The sequence below is a fragment of the Lissotriton helveticus genome, chromosome 1_1 (assembly GCF_964261635.1).
Source record: "Lissotriton helveticus chromosome 1_1, aLisHel1.1, whole genome shotgun sequence".
Lineage (NCBI taxonomy): Eukaryota > Metazoa > Chordata > Amphibia > Caudata > Salamandridae > Lissotriton > Lissotriton helveticus.
In genome coordinates, this window is record NC_136057.1 from 1,101,566,166 (window position 1) to 1,101,582,620 (window position 16,455).

Genomic DNA, 16,455 nt, shown 5'->3' on the forward strand with positions numbered 1-16,455 from the left:
TAGGAACATTACCCCTGAGGTCGTTTACACAGAAATGGAGGGGGGGCACAGGGGACTCATGCCCATGGTGTAAAGAACAGAGGGAAACTGTGAGCCATTTTTTCTTTGTTTGCCCTTCATATGCCAGCCCACGAAAAAAATGGCTAAAACCGATTTGTCAGTTGTTAAAAACGAGAAGGGCAGGGGAAGCTCTAAGGTTGTTGGGGACGGTAACAACTCTCCCGGTGGCCATACCTGTAGCTAAATTTCTAGGATGGTCCTGTGTAATCAGAGGAAAATATTTGCTCAGCTCTAGTTAGCTTGATAGTTCATTTGGTATCACTATTATGAATATTACTGTGAAGTATTATGAATTATGTAAATCATGTATCATAGTGGTTTTATTGTTTTACTGTATGTTTTAAACTGTGTCTTTTATATTGTCATGTCTTTTATGGTTAATTATACCGAAATAAAGACTTATGAACCGTAAAGAACCGCTAGAGAGCGTAATACTAAATTACGGATGATTTGTTTCAAGTGGCTTTAAAAAAAATATACAAATAAATCAAAAGAGACCCTTTTTAAAAGGAAAGCCCAATGCAAACGAAAAACATTTGTGTGCAAAATTGTGCCTCTTGGGCTCCCGTACACATCCCAGTACCAGACGCACGCTCCCACCCCGTTCTCCCCCCGCCCCCCACTTCTGGAGTCCCGAACTTCAGGAAACTTCCTGCGGGGCTTGCAGCGGCCGCGAGGAATGCGTGCCACATCAACACCCTGCAGCGCGCTCCCACCTTTACCCCTCGGTCTGCAGCGCGCTCGACCCCCTTGAGACCTGGGATAAGCGTCTTCTCCCAGACACGCCATTACTTGCACCCCGCCGCCGCTCCGGTCTGTCTGCAACTTTTCACAATGTCGAATGACCTTAAACAGAGGAAGAAAGCTCCCCCTTCTAAGCCTACCGAGGGAGCGAAGGCAGAGCAGGAGCGAGGGGCCGCCAAGGCAGGGAAGGAGACGAGCTCCCCGGCGTCTCTGAAGTCCAGGGAGTCGCGGAGTGTGTGCCCCGAGCCCCGCACCGCGCTGTGCCTGCTCTCCCTGTGTGTCTGCCTGGCGTCCAGCTGGTAAGTGCACCACGGGGAAGCGAAGACCCCAGTGATGTGAGTTCTGTGAAGAATCAAGTAAGAACGCGGTAAAAGGCAATGTTTAGAAAATGTGTTAACTTATTTATTTAACTATTTGTATTTATGGGTCTCTTGACAGCTATGGAAAGAGGGGAGGAAGTCGACGAATCTGACATTCAATCCAAGTGAGTGTTCTAAGAAATAGAAAGTGCCAAACGAGCCCCACTCCACACTGCAGTAGTAGTCCAAGACTACTACTGCAATATATCCAACTGTTAAAACACTCCTTCGTCTCAGAGGACATATGGAACATGCTAGGGTGGCACAATGGCCAGTCCCGCAACGTGGCTGTTATTCCCCAGTTATACAAGTTACCCCTGAGTTCTCTGCCCTCATAAAAGGTTGTGCCTGCATCCTATTGTTTCTGTATAATGATTGGCTAAGTAAGTGCTCAAGGATGAGTCTGGGAAGGTCTGGTGTGTCCGCTTCCTCACTGCCTGAAGAAGGGGCTACTCCTCACAGTAGCCTCAGTGACTCACTGCACAGCAGATCTAATATACGTGAACGTGGCCAGTTTTTTCTTAAAATGCACCCTGCTAAATGGAAATTGCTCACGAAGGGTTAAAAAATCCTCCCTGGCACGTCTGATAAAAGATGAGTATTAGTACCGAAGAGAATAGACAGACACCAAACTCCTGCTAACATCAGAAAGGAGAAAAGAGTAATGAAAAGGTGTTGAGAAAACGCTTTTTGAAGAGCGTTCTAACTTCAGGGAGCAAAATTCAGGTACAAAAAAGGTATTAATGGCGTGATGTATGTGACAAAAATAAGCGTACAAATGTGTAATGATTCACCCTTCACTTTGAAAGTGCCTCTTTCTATATGGTGCTAATTGAAACAGACATGACTGAATATATTCTGCCTTTTCTTGGATTCGTAACCTCTGTTAATATCCACTAGGCAAACCACCATCTTGGAGAGGACAAATTATGAGGATTGTCTACCCTCCTTCTTGAAATCATGACGCTTATATGGCAAACGAACCAGCTCAACATTGACATATTTCGACCATCGTTGCTTTTCACAATCCAACCGCAAATCACACCCCTACTCCAAGTAGTTGAGGGCCATCCCTCTGGGTGACCATGAGCATGGTGGCACCAGGCAGGTTCATATGGTGCACACGCTCAGTACTTAGAGTCCACCGTCTCAGAACATGCTGCATTACAATGTGAGCAGCACTTATACCTCTTTAGCTCACACGGGGCCTCCAGTAAGCTTTGGGTTCAGTTTTCTGCTTAGATAGAACACTTGGTGACTTTCAGTAGCTTTATAATGTACTATATAGGATCAACATAAAGACAACACTCTTCAACCACACTCTTCATGGTGTTGCATGCTACCGGTGCAGAGAAGCGCACCAGCACCCCTCGTAGGACTAGTAAGCCCTATATAAATTATACAATACGTTTGGGGATACTTTACCTCATGTACTCTTCTTATTCAAACGTTATGTTTATATTACACGAGAGTTTTAATGTCAGAACTCGCTTGTTATTAGAAATAAAAGTTCCTTGTTTGTTTCAGTGTGTTACAGGTGCCTATTGATGCCACACTGCACCTGTAGGCAGGAGGAAGTATTTGGCACAAACTGAAGATAAATTGACCGGCATTAGGCCCTCTGCTGAGTGTGACATTTTTTTAAATTTTTGATTCTGAATCTTTTCCATTGTTTTGATTAAAATGACATTTCAGAGTAAGAGAAAACAATTCTAACAATAATATGCCATAGGTGAACAAGAGAACCATTGTGTAGAAGCTAAACATCCGCATACCTCACCTGCCCCCTACTTGTCACCTAAAGTCAATTGTTCTCACGTGATATCTTAATTTCCAAAATATTATGCCAGCCTCTGCCTTTGAAAACTCTCCTTATTTCTGCCGTGTATACAGGTAAGAGTGGCCCCGCTTTACCAGCAATAACTCAGTTACTGTTGTTGATTAATAATAAAAGCAGCTCTGCAGAACCCATCAACTACAAAGCTCAATACCTCTTTAGCATTTTCTTGGCAAATACTACAGTTTCGGGGTTAAATAGACCCCGACCTAGTGCTAAAACTGGAACAGAAGGAATTTACTCTAATTTCAGAATTGCCTTTTATTAGTAATTGCATTCAGGTTGCACTCAAGTATCACCAGATCCTCTCTTTACCCATGCTCTAATATATCATTCAGCTACCCTTCATAATATCTGCTGAAATCAAATCGATTGGCCAAAAGTGTCATAGGAATCATCTTGTAGCATAAATTTGTAGGTCTTGCATACAGACAGCTTTAGCTGTTTGCCATTGTTAGTCCTATTGTATCCAATAAATCTTCTATATATACTTATAGTGGGCTTTGGGTCGCCCCATTTTATCCATCGGCTGTTTGCGTTCTTCCTTTTTCAGTCATTGGCTTCAGATATTGTTAATCATATTTTAGATCAGCCCATAGGTGATTACTTTTCTCACCTCTTGCTTTCAGTGTTCTCTTACCAGTGCCTGCACTACAGTGCGTGAGGGACTATTTTCCTCTTTCCTTGTCGCTTCTAGCAGTTTAGCATTGCTATTTTACTTCTCCCCTTGCATCCCTACACTCTTTCATTCTACTTTTCCAATCTGCATGCACTCCCTGCTTACGTTGTGAACGCTGACTCCCCTTTCTACCCAACTCTAAGATGTGCCCACTTTTGCCTCCCCTCCCCCATCACTGACGCCCCTTTTTTTTGTCCCCCACTTTGCTTAGCGTTGGTGTTTTCCACAGCTTCTTAATACTAGAGAAACATTCTCAAAGACATAAGCAACAGGTGGCAAGCTTTTTGATACTTGCACTGTTCAAAGATGGCCATCACTTTGCTCGAACTGCGGCGTCTACATGTTGGGTGACAACTATCTTGGAATGCTGCTAGGATACCATTGATCTTTTCTAGTGATAAAGTGGCTCTGGCCTTGTTTTTGTGTTTTATTGAATATGAATTATTGCAACCGACAATGTTCCCATACAGCAACATGAACACTTGCAGCAGATTGGCATGTTCAGTAGGTAAGTGATGAAGGTAGTCAGTGGGTATGTGGTTATACAATGACAAAGCGTTACATATAACATAGCTTTTCACATTTTATACATACAAAATGATATACATCTTTTGGAAGTCAGAAGCCTAATGTCTGGGATGGGAAGCTATTCTCACAGGAGAGTCAAAGCTATATAAATCCGAGGGAGCCTTGATGGTGAACACAAGTGCAAGAAGGAAGGGTTTTGGTGCCAAATATTACGCTGTAGCAAAACAGCCATGACCCATCGCCTGTCTGCATGGAAAATTAAAGTGCTAAATAGAAATATACTCTCTGACTCCCTAAGAATTTGTTGTGTTCGGCTACCTAAACATGACCATCACACTCAACAGCATATCCTTGTCCTGAGCATCCGGGGGTCTTCAACTACAAAATAAAGTCCTTAGAAATGCAGGGACAAATTGATACATGGTATGACATTTGTGGCATATATTACCTGAGCATGCTAATCCTTTTAATTAAAGAACAAAGCATCGATCATCTAACCAGTGAAGCCGAGTGTTTATTCTCTCTTTTAACTTAACTTCCAATCTTGCAGGCCAGAGTGCTGCTGATGTATTGGTTTTAGGCGAAACAACAGCACTGTGTCACAGAACACCATAAAGTATGTCCATACTTAGGCTGCTCTAAAGCTAGGTCTGTTGCCAACCTTTTGTGTGCACCACTTTGCCCTCAAGAAAGCGACCAATATAGGTCAGTCTGACCTCACTACAGAAGCAAGTGTTCCAGTCAGGTCTTCTGAAAATGAAACAACAATGGCAGATGTGTTTCTTCCTCTCTTGAGTTCATCTGTGATTTGCAGCTTAAATTATTGGGTACAGAGCAGTTAGATTGCCAAACATGGTTAGCCTATTCCACTTAGGGCTGAAATTCAAAGCATTCCTGGGATTGGTTAACATTTCAAATATTTACAATGCCGATAGCTCAAACTCTCGTAAATGTGAGACCTATTGCATTGCAAATGCTTTTTTAAGTCTACAATGCTTGCATTCCAATGTACATGTCCGTTTACCAGGATGTGGCACATCTTGGTAACTTGTTTTCACACTTCATCACATGGTTACTCAAATATTTTCGCTGTCTCCTCTACCGCTATTTCTGGGATTACATCATTCTTGTGCTCCTATTTTCATCCGGTTCCTTTGTCAGAAGTGAACCAGAAGGATTTTGAGAAGGAAAAATTGCAGCTTGTCAGTCAGCCAGTGCTGGTTGGACTGTGGCTGGGGTGTGTTTCATAAACACCATCCTCGCTTCGTACCAGTTGCGTGCAGTTGCCTCTTTTCACAGCATTATTACTGGAAGGCCTGTTGGCTGGTTAGGTGAGAGTAGCAGGTAACCATCTGTAGCTAATAATTCGATGTGTCGCCAGGTCAAGCACTCCATTCTACTGACTTATAGAGATTCTGTCTGTGTGGTAGTAGAACAATATTTGTCAAATTACATATCCATTTCACCTTTTACTCGAAGAGTCCACTAACATTCCAAGAGAATGCAGATCACGGAGTGTTCTGCATAGCGAAACACATTACTACATTTGTCACATGCATTAATCACAAAATTAATTTTTCATCGCCATAACTTCATTAATCCTTAGTACAGACATTGTGTATTCATGTCCTGTGGTTAGAGTTGACCGAAATCCCTCCTGTAGGCAGATGAACTCTCTTACCCATAAAGCTTTTTTCAGTCTCGCCATGTTTATTTTCGCGTGACCACATTAACAGCGACAATTACTGCTCCTAGCGTTAGTGTTTTCAAGGATTCTAGGCACTTTGTATGAGAAAGTATGACCATTTCAAATCTGTCTCTAGCTTTTCTGACTTCCTTTCATCAGCAATGTCTGATAGTCACTTTATGGTCCATATCATTAAAGAACCATCTTACGCCCTGGTTTTTAGGTCGAGCCTGGGCAGCACATGTGTTGGTTGCTCTGCGAGGCATGCTGTATTGGAGTATATACTTGAAGCCCCATCCACTTTCCGCCCATATTTGTCATTGGCTGCATTGTCCTTCGTAAATGCTGGCTTCTGATTCCTTCATAGGCTTGTTAGTCCCTCCTTAGTACCGCCTTGTCTTTATTTGTAACCTCCCATGAAGACTGGCCATTTTACTTCGGTTGTTACACAGTAAGTCTTATTTAGTCCGTATGCACTATTTTCTTTGAGTTTCTCCTACTGCAGACACTACATGCTTTCCTGCAACATTCAGCGCATTCAGTTTCACTGGGCACTTAAAAAAAAAAAGCATTTTTTGCCAACTTGACAAACAAATGCTTTTTTTGGTGAAAGTGCCCCGTACCACGCTTTCACTTTATTAGCGGCCGCGGGCCTTTCTTTAGATATGGCCTGTCTAAAGAAAGGGGCGTGGCCTCTATTGACGTGAAAGTGCAGCATGGGGCGCTTGGAACAACAAGCATTTGCAATAGGTCTTGCATTTTAGAGACGTTGACCTATTGGTTTTATAAATGACAATGCCTTTTATTATTGCAGCTTTTTTAAACACATAAATAAAAGGCATTGTAATTTACAATGCAAGTAGCTCAAAATCTAGTAATGGCGAGACCTGTTGCATTGCAAATGCTTGTCTACCAAAGCATGCGAAGTGAACTTCAGTCACATAGTGCACCTAATGCTCTGCAGTGATTGAGACTGTAGGTAGAGTATGGGCTTTAGCTATGTCTGTCGACCTCTGCTAATAGTGGATGAATATCCAAGGTGATCAGGAGGTGGAGCGTATGTTTCATCGTCTTTGGTTCAGTGTTATCTTGCTTTTCCACTCTTTCATTCTCACTAGTGGTTATTGGACAGTGACCACAGCAGGGAGACTGCAGGCTGTAAATATCCTTGTAAAGCTTCCCAGACCTCCACATTTTATGTGGTATTGAGGATATCCGGAGTAAATCTCCGGCTATTTCGGATACTTTATGCCAGTTTAATACAGTGTTTTTGGAGGTGTGCTTTCTAAGTTTGAAACATGGTACGTATTGCTTTCATAAAGCTCTGCGAGCGTTACATATTTTATAGAAAATTTAGGGCCTGTACATCTCTTCGCAATAGTATTTCTTTCTTTTTAAGCATAATAGTGGTATCTCCTAAAACAACTATAACTAAAGCATTGTGTGGTAGCTCGCCGTCATTTAGAGACAGCCCTTTTCCCATTGAAATGGGCACTACATTTACACATACAGTATACTGATAAAACTGTATTGGACACAAATTATAATGCGTGGAAATAGAGTTTCAGTGAATAGTTCTCATTTGTACATCACCAAGTAATGTGTCCCAATTTGTTCTGATCCTATTAAAATCTTTGTTTCCATCAATCTTCTGAATTGCACAAAAAATGCTCTTCATTTTTACTTTCGTAACTGCTGAATGTGTACAGTTCATTTACATGTATTTACATTTTGTTGTGTTACAAAAAAATGACATCCTATAGCCTTTACTTTCACACCCTTTGTACGCCAGCAAGATTGACCCATAATTCACTTTACTTTTCTTTCCCTGAGTGCAAAGTGAGAGCAGTTTGTAAACGCCAGCCCTCAGGTTAAAAAAAATAAGCAATAGAAGACGTCCTGACATTTGACTTCTGATTTTGAAGCGCAGCAAATGTGACAAGATAAATACAGAATGTAAAGTCTTCTTTATTTATTGCTTGGACTTTCACGACTCCCCAAAAATCATGCGACTGACCCACAGTTTGTGAAACACTATACCAAAACATATCCAAGTACACAGATTACTTAATTACTGAGCATAACAAATGGAGGAAGCAGTAGTAGCAATTATGAAATAGGCAGCGTACTGTAGCTTACTATATTTAATTCATGTAGATAAAAAATGGGTTTATGGTCTGCAGGACTGTTCTCCACGGTCCGCATCTACAAGCATTCCAACTTCCCAGTACTTATATGGCAGGACATTTTCAGCAGATTTATCACAATACACCTTTTCCTGTTATTACCCAGGATGTATTCCTGAACAAATAGTCTATGATCTATAGACTCCCAAGTATTTTAAGGCTTCTGGCTTGAGGTACCAAAAAAAGCAAGAATGTAGCATGCCACATGTGATTGCCGGGCAAGAGCTTGTTGTATTGGCTTCAGTATATGTCCAAATGGCATGTTGGTGGCCAATGAGGGGTTGACAGTGATGAAGTTGCTTGACAATTTCGAGGCTCCATTGTAATAGGTTCCAGGTAATAGTGTCCTTGGTGTGCCTGTCAAGAAGTGAACCAGGAATGAGTAGCTGCTAGTGGCTGTGAAATATGAATTGGAATCGCATGCCTCGCACCATCAAATAACACCACCAGCACAGATGCCTCTTCTGCAGTGCTCTGCTTTTAGAAATACCAAATGTCCTGGGGATGAAGCAGCATGGGTCCTCTAACCAGAATGGTGCGGGAGAGGAGTTTTACAAACAGGGAGAAGAGCTGCAGGTTGCTCCATGCCAAACATGATGCCTCCACATCAACCTCTTCTTACCACACATGGGAAATAATGGATTATGTTTATATTTTTGCTATACTTCTGTACTCTAGATTGTTCAGGTGAGGTAATAACTTTTAACCGCTTAGGCAGACAATACTAAACAAGCTAATTAAACACAAGGACCTAATTTAGACAACACTTAGGGCCTTATTATGACTTTGGTGGTCTCGTAGCGGGGACAAGTTTAGTGATTCGAGCACTGCAATGAATGTAGAATAGTGTTCAAAAAGGTTTACTGTGCACCAGGAACACCCTCTACTCCGGGGTGCGGCGTATGATCAAAGGGACTGACAAGTTCAGCGAAATATATTAGTGAGAAAATTCATTGACGAGGGCGTTTGTAAACAGCTTGACGTTAGATACCATTTTATTAACGATGTTTGATTACTTGCCATTTTTGAAATGTATATTGGCAGGATTTATTTACAGCATGTAGTTTTGTTTTGAGCTTACGAATTGGTGGTAATTATCATTATCTATAACTTGCAGATCCCTTGACAAAGGCGCTGGCTTTGCGCCGAAATGCATTGGGAGGCCAGTGGAGGCCATGTTTTGGATATTTAAATGATTAAAAAATTAAGAAGAACAGTGATGCAGACAATTGATGTGAAGCAACATTAAAATGTCGCAATAATCTATGGATTACCAATAAAAAGGAATACACAAGAACTTTTCGTCAATGAATTTTCTCACTAATATATTTCGCTGAACCACAGCATATACTTGTGCCCAGGTATACAAGTTGATAGTGAACTTGTCAGTCCCTTTGCTCGTAGCGGGGACGCCACACTGCTCCGAGACCGCCAAAGCAATGAAAAAAACGCTCGCTAAAGTATGACTTTTAAAGTTTCTGTCGGGCAGTTCTTTGGCAGTTCCACAGCAGTGTCTTAAAGGCACCGCAATGAAAGTGTCAAAGGCAGTTCCTGCAGGCATGGACTGACCATTCCATGCCCTGCAGGAACTGGGCATGTATGAGTGGGGGGTAAAATATGTGCCCTCCTGCATGCACCCCATGCCACAGAGGCACAAGAAGGCCCTGTAGGGGCCCCTGTGTTTCCTCACCACCACACTTTTCTGTCTCACCGCCATGAAAAAGTGTGGCAGTAAGGAAACTCGTAAAATGCTTGGTGGGCCGCAGCCGCCCCACCAAGCATATTGTGGCCCCAATCTGTGTCAACACCTTCAGGGATCTCAGATCCTTGGCAGTTGCGGCGGTGCCAATGCGGTCCGACCACCCAAGTTGTAACACAGCTGTCAGTGCGGTGGTGCCCGCATGCCATCTTGGCTACGGCGGTCCATTGTATTCATAATAAGGCCCTTACAGTAATTGCTATATATTTGTATAAAGTATTCATCCGTTCATGCATATCTTTCAGCGCACCTTCAAATGACGGTTGTCAAACTAAAGCAAATAGAAAATATATTCCTAAAATTATTTCAAGTGGCCCTGTCAAATCCTAAATATTATGATGATAATGTCGTGATAATGTGGTCTGCCTTCTTTTGCTTCAATATTAATCAAGCTTGAACTAGGAAACACTTGCAGACATTAAATTCATACTATAAATCAGCAGAAATGCATTTGTTTTAAAGATAATTTGGAGGGTCCCAGAGGTCTGTTACTTTAGGAGCTGGCTTACACTAACATGTATTTAGAAACATAGATACACACTAGATTGACTACCTCGTTCAGAAGAAAGACTTTTCAACTTGTTATCTTTGTAAAAGCTTATAAGGAATTTGCGGGAAACAAACTTTACAACGCAATCATCACACCACACTACATTTACAACGCAGTCAATACATCGCAACATCCTTTACAACGCATGTCACTACAATGCAACCATTACATTGCATGTCACTACAACGCATGACATTACAACGCATGATACTACAACGCAGGTATTACATCGCATGTCATTACAACGCATACCATTACAACGCATAGTACCCCTACACTATCCAACACTTACCCTACTGTTGCACCCATTGGAGTTAGAATAGCAATTTTTACCCCTACACTATCCAACACTTACCCTCCTGTTGCACCCCCTGGAGTTAGAATAGTAATTTTTACACCTACAGTATCCAACACTAACATTAAATGCAATGTTATGGTATGCGTTGTAAAGGTATAATGTGATGTAATGGAATGCGTTGTAAATGTACTAAAAAAAATTGTTGTAATGGCATGCACGGTAAATGTATGTGTTTTTAGGGATGTTGCGGTGTAAAAACTGCGTTGTAAAGGCATGCGTTGTAAATGTATGCGTTGTAACGTCATACATTCGGAATTTGCATATCATCCTTTGACATGATTGTCATAAGCGGGACATAAAGAACAGGGTTAATGGGGAACAAATGCCTATTTAAAGTTTATTGATAGATCACGAATACATTTTCATCATCAGAAATGTGTAAAACAGCATATATATAATAAAATACCATTGTTTAATTAATGAGACTAAAATCTATTACATAAATAATTAAAAGGTGATAATTGCACAGAATCTTCCCTTATACTATAATGTTTTCCATGCAGACCATGCCACATAAAGACATTTAGAAACTGCCACCACAACCACGGATGATGAATCACTCTTGCCAATTCTAAGGGTGTTTACACAATTTCTAAAAGATAAACACCTGCAGAGGGGAACAATCCACCTGTGCCTGCGGGTTGCATACTTGGAATAGAAGAACATCAGGTGTTTCTCGGCTTCTTTAAAAGAGGTGCATAAACTGCAGTTTTTTTATTTTTTATAAATAATTTTTATTTGCAGATGTACCTGGAGCCGTCAAACAAGCATCAAAGAACACAGTTATGCATCACAGTCGGTGTCACTTGTAGCCGGCTAAGGATATACGGCCATTCAGCCCACATCCCGAAGGCCGGGCGGCAAGCAAGATTAGTGCACTATATCAACCAAGTATTACATTGATGCAAACATGGAATAGGCGTTCCTAGTTTCTGCTTTTCGATTTTTAAATGCAGGAACCCCCTCCTCCCCCCCACCCCCCTTATATTGAACTATAGAAAACCAGTTTTAGATCCTTCAAAACTATCCACACAAATCATTGCCACAGCTACACTTCCTTGTCCCCCCCCCCCCCCATCTCCCAGTAGCAGCCAAAAATCTTCACCGCCCAAGGCCCGCCACAGCGAGCTGCTGACGGTATCCTGTGTGATCAGTGGGGTAGGTATGTCTGCAACGGGTACCCCATCAGTCTCTGTGTTTTGTCACTCGCCCTCCCCTATGGAAACCCCCCCTACAGCCCCCCATCCAGCCCATGGTAATGTCTCCACTTTCACCAAACTCTACAAAAATTTTTCGGGCATCCCCTGGCCTTATAGGTGACCCTTTCTGCTGCCATATATAGGTCCAGATCTCTCCTCCACTCCTCCAGGTCCGGGGGTTCCAGCTCTCCCCAATGTTTTGCAATGTCTCTTTTGGCAACAACCAATGCAAGGACCAGAAAAGTGAGTAATGGGCGGGTCAGGTCAACCTCATTGGTCATGCCCAGCAGTGCCAACTTGGGATCCCGGGCGATTGGCACCTCGAGTATCTCCTCTAATTCCCTCAAGATCTTGGTCCAGTACCTTTGTATTACAGTACATGTCCAGACGGTATGATAGAAATCTCCCTCCCCCTGCAGGCATCTAAGGCATTGTGAGTCCTCTACCTTTCCCATCTTGTACAAGCGCAGCCTGTCAAAATAGGTTCTGTGAAGGAATTTAAACTGGATAAGTCGCAGCCTAGACTTGATCGCCACTTCCCGTGGATGCATCAGGACTATCTCCCAATCCAGCTCCTCCATCTCCCCCACCTCCGCCTCCCAGGTGTCTCTGAGTCTCGTCAGATCTCCCAGCATATGGTTGGTGAGTGTCTTGTAGGTTAGGGAGACCGCCTTTCCCGTTAACTGTTCCTGGAGGAGCCTCCCCTCCAGTGGCGCATAATCCGGGATGTCTGTGAGTGTGATGTTTTGGGCTATCCAGGCGTGACGCAGTTGGACATATTTGAACTGCTGTGTATTATGTAACCCATACTTCGATTACAGGACCTGAAATTATTTCAATTCCCCCTCAGCTATTACATCTCCTATAGTGGAGATGCCAATGTCGTCCCATCTGCGGAACCCGCGCAGCTTATGAAGCTCCGCCAACCATTTGGCAGTGCCACAACGGTGTCTGCCGTGTGGGCTTCCTCTCCCAGCCCATGTGTCGTGTGGCCTTTATCCATGCAGTAAGCGTTATAGAGGTGGCGGGGAGAAGGCGCGCCCTTCCAGGGCCCCCATAAAGATAGCTCAATATATTCTTGGGTGCCAGTTTGGATCTTTCTAAAGCATAGGTTGGGTGGTCTGCCGGGGCATGACACCAGTCATTAATCGGGGTCAGGTGTTCCGCCCAATAATAAGCCTCTAAGTTGGGGAGCGAGATTCCTCCGCTATATTGGTGTCTCTGCAGCGTGGACAAGGCCACCCTGGCATGTTTGCCCAGCCAAAGGAAGGATCTCAGATCCGCGTGGATCCTGGTGAAGATCGCCACTGGTATCGGGTAGTATTCATTTTGTAGGGCGTATAGAAACTGTGGCAGAGTGATCATTTTGTACATAGCTGCCTTGCCCAGGAGTGTCAGTGGGAGCTTTCTCCAGCGGTCCATATCCGCCACCGCATTAGTTATAATCCGTTCCAGATTCTTTTGGAACGATAAGGACGCATCTGCGGTGATATAGGTATTGGAAGCCTTCTACCGTTGTCAACAGGTCCTCTGGCAATCTCCCCCACCGATTGCCTCCCTTTGGGTCGTAAAGTACTGATTTGTGCCAGTTAGTTTTGTAACCCGCCATCTCTCCATAACGGTTTAGTTCCCGGAAGAGCTCCGGCACTGTAATCTCTGGTTTAGTGATGTAGAGCAAAGACATCGTCCGCGTAGAGCGAGACCTTTTCCGGGTGTCGCTCTGTATTATCACTAGTAAAGCCATGAATATCGTTATTAAGTCGGATCCTGGCCGCCAGAACTTCAATGGTCAGTGTGAAGAGGAGAGGGGACAGAGGGCAGCCCTGTCTGGTACCTCTCTGAATTTGGAACTCCCGTGAAAGAGTACCGTTCACCCTCACCCTGGCCCTCGGATTAGTATAAAGCAAGCGGACCCATTTGATAAAGTTTGGCCTGAAGCCAAACCTATGAAGTACTGCAAACAAAAAGGGCCAGTGGACCGCATCCAAAGCCTTCTCGGCATCCAGGGAGAGGAACCAGTGTGGATCACTTCTCCCCCTCACCTCCTGTAGCCAGTTGTGGGTTCTCCTGAGGTTCAGCTTCGTTGCTCTATCAGGAAGGGAGCCTGATTGGTCCCGATGTACGAGGTCCGGAATGACCGCCCTCAAGCAGACAGCCAAAATGGTTGCCAGTATCTTCACTTCCGTATTGAGGAGGGAAATTGGCCGGTAGGAGGCACAACTCTCCCGTGGTATGCCCTCCTTAAATATCGGAATTATCGTGGCCAGGGCAAGATCCGGTGGGAGCTCTCCCTCCTCGAAGGCACCAGTAAAAAGGCCCTCAAGATGGCGGGTCAATGGGTCCACCGCACGTTTGAAAAGCTCTGCGGGGAAACCATTCGGGCCTGGGGATTTGCCAGGTCTCAGCCTAGCAATGGCATTCGTGATGTCATCAGACGTTATGTCTGCTTCCAGCGCCTCCACGTCCTCTGGGAGAGGACCTGTAGGGTAGTATCATCCAGATATTGAAGTGCTTCCTCGTGGGTAGCAAGGTCTCGGGCTGCGTAAAACCTTTCAAAGTGGGTAGCAAACACCTCTGCTATCTCGGCGTCGGTGGCAACCAAGTTCCCCCCTGTGGCGGTGATAGTATCTATCCACCTCGCTGCTCTTTCTTTTTGCTGAGCCGCGCCAGGAGTTTCCCCGACTTGTCTCCCACGTCGTGTAGTCTATGGAGGGTGGCGAGGGATTGGGTCTTGGCCTCATTTGTCACCAGCTCCCTATATTCCCTCTGGGCATCAAGTAGCCGTCGTAGGGTTTCATCTGTCCTATGGGTCAGATAATCACCCTCTCGACTCAGAATAGTCTGTTCTAGGGCCGCTACCTCGGCTAGGAGTCTCCGTCTTACCTCGCCCAACCTGGATCTAATCCTGTCACGTAGGACCGGTTTTAGGGCTTCCCATAGAGTGACAGTCGAGTCCACCGTGCCTTCGTTTTCTGCACTATATACTTTAATGTCTGCCCTCACACCTCTCAGGATCGCCCTGTTTTGGAGATCCCATGCCGCGAGGCGCCAGGAACCCCTGTCTCTGTCTCGGTCGTGTCCCACCCGTATGTACAATGGCGAGTGATCCGATATCCCCCTGGCCCTGTATTCTGCGATATTCCCCACTCCCAGAAGCTGTTGGGGCATGAACACATAGTCGAGGCACGAAAACGTCTTGTGTGCTCCCGAGTAGTATGAGTAGGTGTGCTGCGTGGGGTGGAGCCATCTCCACACGTCTGTCAATCCCAGTGTGGACATCTGGTCGAACAGCGCTGTCCGGTGCTCCTCCCCAGCTGTGCTTCCAGATCTATCAAGGTTTATGTTCATAACATCATTGAAATCACCTCCCACCACTTGTATAGTGTCAGCTGTGTCCAGGAGTATGTTTGCAAGCGCCTTACCCGTGCGGGACTGCAATTTGGGCTGTGCATAGACCGAGATCAGTGTATAGGTGCGTCTATTCCAGGTACCCTGTACCCCAGCGTATGTTCCCTGTGCGTCTATCCAGGTGCGAGTGATATAGAAGGGTATGGTTCTTTTAACAATAACTGCCACTCCTCTAGAGTCAGACGTGTACCCCGCGTGTGCCAACGCCCTGTGCCGGCCCCTAGCAATGAAAGCACATTGGGTGCCTTTGAGGTGCGTTTCCTGCAGGAAAGTGATGTCTGGGTCAACCTTTTTAATATAAGCGTTCACTAGGCCTCTCTTGATCTTAGAGCCCAGCCCATTGACATTCCATGTCAGGATACTCATTTTCCTATCCCCCTCCCTCGGTGCGTCTATGGTATCTGCCATTGGAGGATGCAGTAATTATGAGTTACGATACTCCAGCATGTGTAGGTGATGTGGAGGCGCAGTGTGTGTAGCTGAGCTCGTACCTGTGTTTTCTTTCCCCCCCAACTGTCCCCACCCGGATCCCCACCCGAACTAACCTGGGAAACCCGTTTCCAACTGACCCCCCCCTTTCCCCAACATTCCCCACCCGAACCCCCACCTGAATCAACTGGAGAGCCCCTCTTCCCACCCCCCACCCCACCTCCCTCCCCATCCAGTCGCATCCTGACACAGGACAGGACTATCTGTAGGAGTAGGCCTGTCGCCCACCCTCGTATCCCTCCCATCAGGCAATCACAAACAAAAAGAACAGAAAGGGAGTGTCAACTTGTGTGCTCCCCCATGTCGTGCCGCCATCCCCTCTGTCCAGGTGCACCGTTTTTCAAGAATGAGAGTCTTGCGTGCCCCGATGAGTCATGTTCCATATGCCGGATCGCCTCCACCAACGGGTGCACCGAGCTCGACCCTTCTCCCTCCTCCTCTCCTCCAGATGCACGGCTCCCCAAGTTCTCTTCCTCGTCTCCTTCTGAACGAATATCACTCCGGAGGCAACTGAATCTCGATCCTGGCACGGATGTGCCCTCTGGCGATGACGCTCCCCCTCGCCGCCTGTCCCCTAATTCCCGCTCTCGGTATGGAGTCGCCGGTGTCTGT

The 16,455-nt window shown here is 45.0% G+C and overlaps 1 protein-coding gene across 2 annotated transcripts in view; it reads left to right on the forward strand.

Moving 5' to 3' along the window:
- Positions 1 to 653: 653 nt before the first annotated feature.
- The window catches only part of IKBIP (IKBKB interacting protein), a 138,874-nt gene continuing 123,072 nt past the window's right edge, over positions 654 to 16,455 (forward strand). The window contains exon 1 of one of the 2 annotated variants that reach the window (XM_078678271.1): positions 654 to 1,103. In XM_078678271.1, the coding sequence (XP_078534397.1) occupies positions 895 to 1,103 (209 nt within the window). In that variant the 5' untranslated portion in view covers positions 654 to 894. The remainder of the gene's footprint in view (positions 1,104 to 16,455) is intronic. The other variant, XM_078678281.1, reaches the window with a different exon arrangement.